General features: G+C 47.7%; 1 protein-coding gene across 2 annotated transcripts in view; it reads left to right on the forward strand.

Moving 5' to 3' along the window:
• LOC5666936 (uncharacterized) overlaps nt 1-8,964 on the forward strand; it is a 38,137-nt gene extending 29,173 nt beyond the window's left edge. For both annotated transcript variants that reach the window (XM_061641226.1, XM_061641225.1), the window contains one exon: nt 5,182-8,964. In XM_061641226.1, the coding sequence (XP_061497210.1) occupies nt 5,182-6,876 (1,695 nt within the window). In that variant the 3' untranslated portion in view covers nt 6,877-8,964. The remainder of the gene's footprint in view (nt 1-5,181) is intronic.
• Nucleotides 8,965-9,597: the final 633 nt, after the last annotated feature.

A 9,597-nucleotide genomic window follows, 5' to 3' on the forward strand; every position in this document is an offset into this window, starting at 1 on the left:
GGCGATTCTGGGAGATAGATGCTTTACCATCCTCATCCTCGGCTTCAGACGAAGATCCATGCGAGACATTCTTCTCCGAAACTACTTCTCGCAACAACGAAGGAAGATTAGTTGTCAGATTGCCGAAAGTAAAAACATCAAGAATCAGTCTAGGGGAGTCCAAAAGTATAGCACAAAGAAGATTCTTCAACACCGAACGTAGACTACAGAAGAATCCTGAGGTATACGAGCAATATCGAATGTTCCTAAAGCAATACGAAGAGTTGGGACACATGGAATTACTTGCAGAGCCTGTAGATGATAGTATGGTCCATTGTTACTTACCGCATCATCCAGTGTTGAAGGAGTCCAGTTCAACGACGAAAGTAAGAGTAGTTTTTGACGCGTCGTGTAAAACTACATCAGGGTACTCCTTAAATGATGCGCTTCAAGTTGGTCCAACTGTTCAAGTAGATCTTTTCTCGCTGATTGTTCATTTCCGGACTCATCGAATCGCTATTAGTGCAGATGTCGAAAAAATGTATCGACAGGTTATGGTACATGTTGATGATCAGCCATTACAGAGAATTGTATGGCGTCCAAGTGCTGCAGAAGAGCTTAGAAGCTACCAATTAAAGACTGTTACTTATGGAACAGCTTCTGCTCCATTTCTAGCAACCCGAGCTTTAAAGCAAATTGCCCTCAATGCAGCTGATAAATACCCAATCGAAGCACACGCCATCACGAACAATTTCTATGTCGACGACTTTCTATCTGGTGCTAATGATGAGGAGTCTGCTGCTACGTTGCAGAAAAACGTATCCAACTTATTACAGCAGTATGGGTTTGTTCTAAGAAAGTGGGCATCGAACTCGAAACGCGTCCTAGACGATATCGCAGATGAAGATTTAGCAACCCCACGTTGTCACAATCTAGGAACTGATCCTGCTATCACTACTCTGGGACTTGTATGGTTCCCTGGAAGCGATAATTTCAGCTACAATTTCAAGAATGTCGCATTGCCTCCAACTATTACCAAACGCACACTTCTATCAGCTGTTGCTAAAATATTTGACCCTCTGGGGCTGGTTGGACCTGTTGTGTGTAAGGCAAAATTACTAATGCAACAGGCTTGGACATCTATCGACCCAATTACTGGTAAACCTATTGATTGGGATGTTAATCTTCCAACAAAACTGCAACATGCTTGGAAGGCCTTTCAACAAACGATTCATATTGTGGAGAATTTAAACATTCCACGCTACGTTTTTGGGAATGCAGGTTTAGACAAATGCGAATTTCATATATTTGGCGATGCCTCCGAAAAGGCTTACGGTTCCTGTTGCTACATACGTGCTCCTTCAGAGTCAGGGGTTTCAATTCATCTACTAGTGGCAAAGTCTAAATTGGCTCCTGTTAAAACTCATCATTCCATTGCCAAGCTTGAATTGTGTGCTGCATTATTGAGTGTGCAACTTTATGACAAAATATCGACTGCATTAAGATTCAATCCTACGAAGATTATATTTTGGAGCGATTCTACCACCGTTTTGCATTGGTTAAACGCATCACCATGTCGATGGAAGACATTCGTAGCAAATCGTACTACACAAATATTAGACGCTACGAACATTAACCAATGGAAACATATAGCGGGGATTGATAATCCAGCAGATTATATCTCCCGAGGTTTAGATCCAACGGATCTATTAGACGCAGAGAGATGGTGGTTTGGACCATCATGGCTTTCTTTACCAGAAGATCAATGGCCAGCAGGTCATTTCACTCCTTGCGAGAATGCCGACATACTAGAAGAACGTCGTAATACAATCATGTTGGCATTAGCAGCCGTTGCAGCAACATTCTCTGATGAATTATTTGCCAAATATTCATCATATACTAAGCTTCGACGCGTTTTTGCATACTGTTGCCGGTTGCTAGTTAAAACGAAACATCGTAAAGGAGCGAAGGTCTGTGTAGAATTTCCTGAAGATACTAATCCCAAATGGTTATCGACAGCGGAATTACATCTCGCAGAAGTAAACTTATGTTTATTACATCAACAACAAATGTTCCCAGACGAACTACATGCTTTGACGAATGGAAGCTTTATCTCACGATCATCGCAGTTGAGGTGGGTTAACCCAGTTTTAGGAAAAGATGGATTAATTCGGGTCGGCGGACGACTTAATTTAGCAAACCTTCCATTGTGCACAAAAAACCCAATCGTGTTGTCAGCGAAACATCGATTGACGGTTATGCTGGTTGAAGCCTGTCACAAAAGGCAACTACATGCGGGCCCACAACAAATGCTCGCCTCGTTAAGACAACGGTTCTGGATCATAGGTGCAAGAAATTTGATTCGATCGGTGTATCATCGATGCGTTACATGCTTTAAGAAACATCCAACATTTATTACTCAGACCATTGCCGACCTACCCAGCAGCAGAGTGGTTCCAGCGCCTCCGTTTTCAATTTCAGGAGTGGACTACTGTGGACCCTTTTACGTAAAATTTGGAACACGGAAGACAATACCACGGAAGGTATACTTATCAATCTTTGTCTGTTTTGCGACGCGAGCAGTACATATCGAAGTAGTTAGTGATTTAACTACCCAAGCCTTTATTGCCGCGCTACAGAGATTCATCTCACGTCGTGGAAGGGTCAAGGAGCTACATTCAGACAACGGCACAGCATTTAAGGGTGCAGCAAATCTTCTGCATCAACTCTATGTACAATTGAAAACCGATCCCAAATCGCGAGAGATTATTTTCAACTGGTGTGCTGTGAACGAGATAACATGGAAGTTCATTCCACCGCGAGCTCCTCATTTTGGTGGGCTTTGGGAAGCCGCGGTAAAATCAGCAAAGCAACATCTACTTAAGGAGTTAGGATCGTCAACACTGCTTTACGATGACTTCTTGACGCTATGTGCACGTGTGGAAATGTGCCTCAATTCGCGACCACTCACTCCTATCCCCAATTCACCTGATGATCTCGACGTATTAACTCCGGGCCATTTCATCACTGGATCTAACTTTCAAATGGTGCCCGAGGTAGACGTCAAGCACATTCCGGACAATCGCTTAACACACTGGGGGCATACGCAAAAGCTAATGCAATCAATTTGGGCAAGATGGTACCCAGAGTACCTCCAGCAACTTCAAGCCAGAGCTACAAAGGTATGTAAACCACCAGTTAAGATAGAGATAGGACGAGTCGTAATTCTAAAGGAAGATCATGTTCCACCGGGCCAATGGCCACTTGCAAAGATAGTAGCGCTTCACCCAGGCAAGGACAATATAGTGCGAGTTGTTTCATTAAAAACGCCAGATGGAAAAACAATTACTCGCCCAGTCGTCAGGATAGCATTACTCCCTATAAATGAGTAGTATTAAAATAACATTGTTATTTCAAGGTAGCCGGGATGTTAACGCTAGGGTTATCACACAGCAGACTGTGTGATAACAACACAGCAGTCAGAGCGCGGTATGAGCATACGCGTTATATGGATTTGAGGTGGGCGGTGCAAACTCACGAACAAGAGCGCGGACTTATCACTGGAGAGAGGCCGCGTGTTTTTTGACAGATAAGCCATATAGATAGCGAAGAAAACAAGTGAATAATAAAGGAGAATATAAAAACAGAGTAAGACACACATTTAGTTTACAGTTTTATTTCATACACCAGAAATTCCGAATGCAGTATCCTGCGCAATCAGCTATTAGCCAACTACGCCTGCAAGTATGCAAAAGTGGCGAATACTTTTGGTCCTTCGAACCGGATGATGGTACGTCATTTGCAAAACAAACGCTTTAAAACTCTCCGTTTAGTTTTCTGATGGCGGGTTACTAGAGCTTCTCGAAAGTACCAAAACTCTTGTTTAAATTAAACTTGCCCCATAAAACACAATTGGTCAAACATTTATTCCACTGCAACGGCGGGGCCCTGTGTAATTGTTGATGCGCTGGTGCATTTGCTTTGATTGCAAACTGTTGCATAAATTCACAGCACGTACCCACCGCTGCCGCCAGTTCCCCTTTGTCGTTTTGCAGCGGCGACAATGATGATGGCGTCCGTCTACGGGTGGGGGGGACGCCTTTTAAAAACGGCAACAATTACCGAAACGACGAACCACATGGAGAGCACCTGAAAGTACGCTGGAAGGGGGGGAGAGGTGTAGATTGTTGTCGCCGGTCGTGGTCGTCGTCGTTGTCGTCGCCTGTTTCTTCGACCGCGGGAAAGAAGGCCTCCTCGTCGCAAAAGATGGGCAAAGAGTGATTATGCTTTTTGTTTTTTTCGATGGTTCTTGCCTTTCTTTTGCGCCTTTTTTTTTTTTGTTCGGGCGCGTGTAATAATAATATTATTCGTCTCAGTCTCAACTTCCCTTCCCGTGTGTGTGTGCTTGGGTGTGTTTTGTTTGTTCCTGTTCCTACAAGGATTCACCTCCTCAAGGAGCACAGCGGACGCAAGACATCGCTGTTGAAACGACCGAAAAACATCAACAACAACATCCCCGTCTTCTTCGTTTTGTGTTGTTCCCTTTTTTCGGGGATCTTGTTTCCACTTCCTTTTTGGGAGGGAAAGGGAAGCATCGCACACATCATAAACATGAAGGAAACAAAGTAAGAATGTTCGTTCGGGAGAGGATCGCAAAAGGGAGGAGCCGCAAGAAGAGCAAATCTGACATTCCCGTTGTATGCTGGTGGCATCAAGGTGAAGAAGAAGAAGAAGAAGAAGTTGAAAACACTCCAACCGGATCCGGTGTGGGAATCGAGATCCTTGGGAACCACGTTACTTCTTCTTCACCAGCTATTGCGCCTGTAGCCGCACTCAAATTCGACAGCTGGACACTAACGCCTTAACAGCAACAGGTTACCCCGCGAACAATCTTTTCCCAGGAACCATGCCGTTTTCAAAACGGCTCAAAACGGTTCGGAAAGGGCAATACAAGGCCGAGATTAAAGCCCCAGCCTCGTGTCGAAATAAATGACTTCTCACGAAACGGCTTCTCTCGGGCGACTGTCGTGGTGGTTCTTCGTGATTTGTTTGTCCACTTTTTGTTTGTCTCTCTTTGCAAGGGATCAGACAGGCAGGTTGTTGTTGAGCTGGATGAGAGTTTGATTGTAGCAATTGGCGTTGTTTGATTTATTTGTTACTAACCTCAATTAACGAGATCTATTCGCTCTTTCTCTTTCACAGATAATTCGCAAACTGTCCTTCAATCCGGTCTCGGCGACGAACGGCAGCAGTGGTGGGGCCGACCATTCACCGACCAACAATGGGCACGGGTTGAACAATCGCATCACGACGGCCAAGTACGTGCTGCACAAGAACTGCACGCCGACCCGGTGCAAGGTGCAGCCGCGGGACGGAACCGTCGTGGACGATGGCGCCGTCGAAGGCTGGATGGCCGCGGACACGCGCATGGCCCCGGACGCGCACGGTGCCTTCTATCCCCTCGGGGAGGAACGGTCCTCCTCGAACCCATCGCCACCGCCCATCCCCGAGACGCAGAACAACTACAAGCTGAGCCGAAGCATGAAGAACCTGCCGAAGAAGCGCACCAACATCACCGCCAACAAGAACGTGAATCTGCGCAAATGCTTCCGATTGCGCTCCAAGACGTTTGACGGACCGTTGGCCCTGGAGGGTGGCGATGGCGGTGGGCGGACGATGCAGGAAAGTACGCTCGGAAGCACCCCCTCGATCGTGGAAGGCGGAAACCACCATCGTAGTGAAGGCGTTGGAGGCGAACGGCGTGAAACGATGACGGCGGCTGACTCGATGACACTGGCGAGCAACAACAGCAGCAGTCGGCTGATCGGAGCGAAGTTGGACAAGATCAGCAAGAGTCTGATGCGGTCCGGGGATGGGGAGGGTAGTACGCTCGACATTGCCAAGCCACTGTTCCTGTCCGCGAGCAAACATCGGCGCAGCAACTACAACCACATCGAGGGATGCGATGATGACGATGCGGTGATAAGAGGAAACGATGCCAACGGGCACTGGAGGCAAGAGGAAGAGCTGGTACTGACATCCGCCACGGGGACATCCGCTCTCGGCAGGAGAGAGTCCCGCTTGGAGCAGGAAACGACCCTCTCGACGATGGTGGAGGAGCAAGACCCGGCGGCGGCGGCGGCCGAACAGACGCCGTCGGTGATGGAGCGGCTGACGGTGGCGGAGACGGCGGCGGCACTGCTCTTCGAGAAGGTCAAGTACGACCGCACCAAGCGCTACCTGATCGACCAGCTGACGGACGGTGGAGGCGGGGGAGGAGAGCACGGTGCCGCCAGTAGCCCGCCGAGCGCTTCGTCCTGCTGCCCGTCCCCGTTCCATCTGGCGAAGAGTGAGGACTTTGTCGATCCGTGGAAGAACTACAACATCCGGCCGAGTGGGACGGGCTGGGACAAGGTGTCCAAAAGCCCGTGGGATTCGTCCGCCAAGCCGAGCCCGGTGCGCGGCGAACTCAGCAAAGCGCCGCTGACGCACACGTTCGTGGCGATCCCGCCGCACCAGCAACAGCAGCACCAGTCGCAGCACCAAACCTCCCTACCGTCCTACCAGCCGATGCGCACCCATTGGAACCCGTTCGAGTACTCGCCGGCACATCTCGCCCGGCTTGCCGCGGCCGGAGTCAACGCCCAGACGACTCCTCCGCCACATCAGCAGCAGCAGCAATACCGGCCAGCGTTCCAGGTGCAGACGGACGTCTGGGAGAACCTGAACAGCAAGCACTACGAGATCGACACGGACGTGGTGTGGCGGTCGACCCGCTGCTCCTCCCGCCGTACCAGCGCCAGCACGGTCGAGACGTGGATCGACGACGAAACGTTCGACAACTCCTTCAACGAGGAGCTGGAGCGGCGCTGTGCTACGCTGAAGATTTGCGAGTGAGCTGCGAGTGCGTCGCGGAACAACCGTCGGGATCAGATTCCGTCCACCAGAGGCATATATTAGAGGGGTTCCGAGGGAGACAGAGAGAGAGAGCAGCAGCAGAGCGAGAGTGGTCACTCCTTCTCTTCCATTTTGTGCAGTTTTATAGGGTTTTCCAGGAGTTCTCATGTAAAGGGGAATTGGACTGTATAGCACCCTTGTTGGACAAATCCAATAGGAATTTCCAAGGAGCCTGTTCGAAACGGGTGTCATAGAGTCCAAATTTCCAACTATGAGAACCCCTCCAAAACCCTGTGGAGTGTGTGTGTGTGTGGAAGATCTTTTGAAGTGAATGTGGCCAACATCTCGCAACTGTCTCTCTCTCTCTCTGTGCCTCTTTCTCTCTTTATTTATGTCACAATGCGGCAATATTAGATATCTCCGGAGGACAAGCCGAGTCAAGGGTGGTTGTCACGGGCCAGTGTAAAATGGGTGCAGTTGGTGCCATTAGTGGGGAACCTTAAACGTAAACTAGCTAAATGGGAGGAAGAACGAAGGATTTCTTTTTTACACATGATTTTCTTTTGTGATATATCGTAGTACCAGTATGCGCGTGTGTTTTTTAGTTGTTTTTTTTTTAATTGGTTTAGAATTCCTGCTTTAATTAACTCTTACCAGTGTGGCGTTGTTAAGTGCTTAGCTTTTAAGGAGTCGAGGGGTTTAATCAAATAGCAACTGTAAGAATGATACCAGCATAGATAGAAGAACCAGAGTGCGTGCTATAAGGAGGAAACAGCAACACGAGCAGCATGCAGAATATATATTTATATCGACAAACACAAGAGGGAAAGTAGATCTCACGCAGACGACAAGTGCGCTTTCGCTTCAATTCGGGTGTGTGTGTGTAAATACGTTTTGTTTTACTAATTCGTAAGTCATCCTTTTAACCTTTATTATCGACACAAGCCGCCGCCACCATCAAGAGTCGTGATAGAAGGATTGCGGGCAGGAGGAGCTTGGGGCCATATAGAAACAAAAGAGAGAGAATGAGAGAGAGAGGGAGATGATGTTGGGTTGTCAGGAGAACACACACAGTAGGCTGTAGACAACACACAACGCCACCACCACCAAGCAGCTTTAATTAAGGTCCGTTTTGTTTGCTGTGTGTGGTTACGTTAAACGCTCCTTGCCTCAATTCCTTCTGCTTTTTCTTCTTGTTATTTAATCTTCCGTAAAAAGAAAAGAAAACAAACACGCGCGGAAAAAGAGAGACACTATACTCAACACGTGGGAAAGGGTTAGGACAGAAATCACAGCAAACAACAAACAGCACACGCAGTAACAGTAATTACTGCTTCTCGCCGCTTCTGAAGAGATTAACGAACAACACGCACAGAGAGAGAGAGAGTGAGAGAGAGCCATTAACAACAACCACCACTATCCGTGATTTGTGTGAAAAAGGAAAATTGGAAACAAATGGAAGAAGCGGGTCGGGAGTAAAAACCCGAAGGATTGCCTAATAGAGGGATCAAGTTGGTGTGTTGTGGGTCTTCCACCTCAGCAGGGAAAGGATAATTATCGGGAAGCTGCCCGGTACAGCAATTGCTGGGTGCGACGGCTACCGATGGGAGAAGAACCCCCGAGAAGAAGAGGAAACGTGCAAAGCAAAGCGAGTAGAATGGGTTTTGATCGATCTTAGTAAGGCGCTTGGTGGTGGTGGTGATGTAGGCTCCGTTGCTATGGTGTGCAATGATCCCCAGCGCGGTTGCTTGATCTTCTCATCTCAGTTGTGAAAAGGGTGACGACGACGACGAGAATCGAGAGAGGAAACCTGTTTAGGAGCTAATCCAATAAATACTCCGAATAGGAGGAGAATGAAGAACCCTGCGCGCTCCTTCACACCTCTTTTGTCCCTTTTTTTTGGGGGGTATCATGAAAAATGGGAGTGTGATTATGATTCTGTCTATGTTTATAAGAAAAGCACCAGTCGCTAGTATTAGAATTGTATTAGGAAGGCCAGAGAGGAGGCGAAAAGAAAGAGAAGATTATAATGATTATAATAATAACAATGATAATACAAACTCACTTACACTAAAGTGCGAAAATTAACGTTAAACTCTACTTTATTTTCTTTTGTTTTAATAAATATCACAATACACACTTATACAAAAGGTGAAGAAGGATTGGAACGTGATCCGTTGTTCGCTTGTTGGCTTTAATCTGTGGTGAGTTGAGGTCCCCCCTTGCGCCGAGTCATCCGAGTTTCACCTTTTTTTCGGGCTTTATGGCGCGCCCGGCAGCATCGTGGAGAACATTCCCGTTTATGTATGAATCACGACCCAGCAGAGCGTGTGCGCGATCCTGGGGTTGTTGCAGTGCAGTGCGGTGCAGAAATGCAACCTCCTACACCTCCTCCCTTTCCCCTCCCATCAAACCCAATTGGAATGTGACCGAACGAGATTCTTGTACGGCGACGACTGGGACGGCTGGGAAACGGCGATTTGATCGTTTCTCATGATGTCTTCCGAAAGGTCATTCCTCGTCAGAAGGCCAAAAGGGAAGGGGCGCACAGAACGGAACTAGCAGGAACGCCCGAATTCGGTGTCTGTGTACGGTTGAACCAACAATGGGCGGCGACTGTCTTTGTGTGCGTGTGTGTGTGTTTTTTTTATTTATTTTATTTTAAGATTGTTTTGGAAATGGAAATTTGAGTCCCGCTCGCAAAACGTACGTGCCAAAAAG

The sequence above is a fragment of the Anopheles gambiae genome, chromosome 2 (genome assembly GCF_943734735.2).
Source record: "Anopheles gambiae chromosome 2, idAnoGambNW_F1_1, whole genome shotgun sequence".
NCBI lineage: Eukaryota > Metazoa > Arthropoda > Insecta > Diptera > Culicidae > Anopheles > Anopheles gambiae.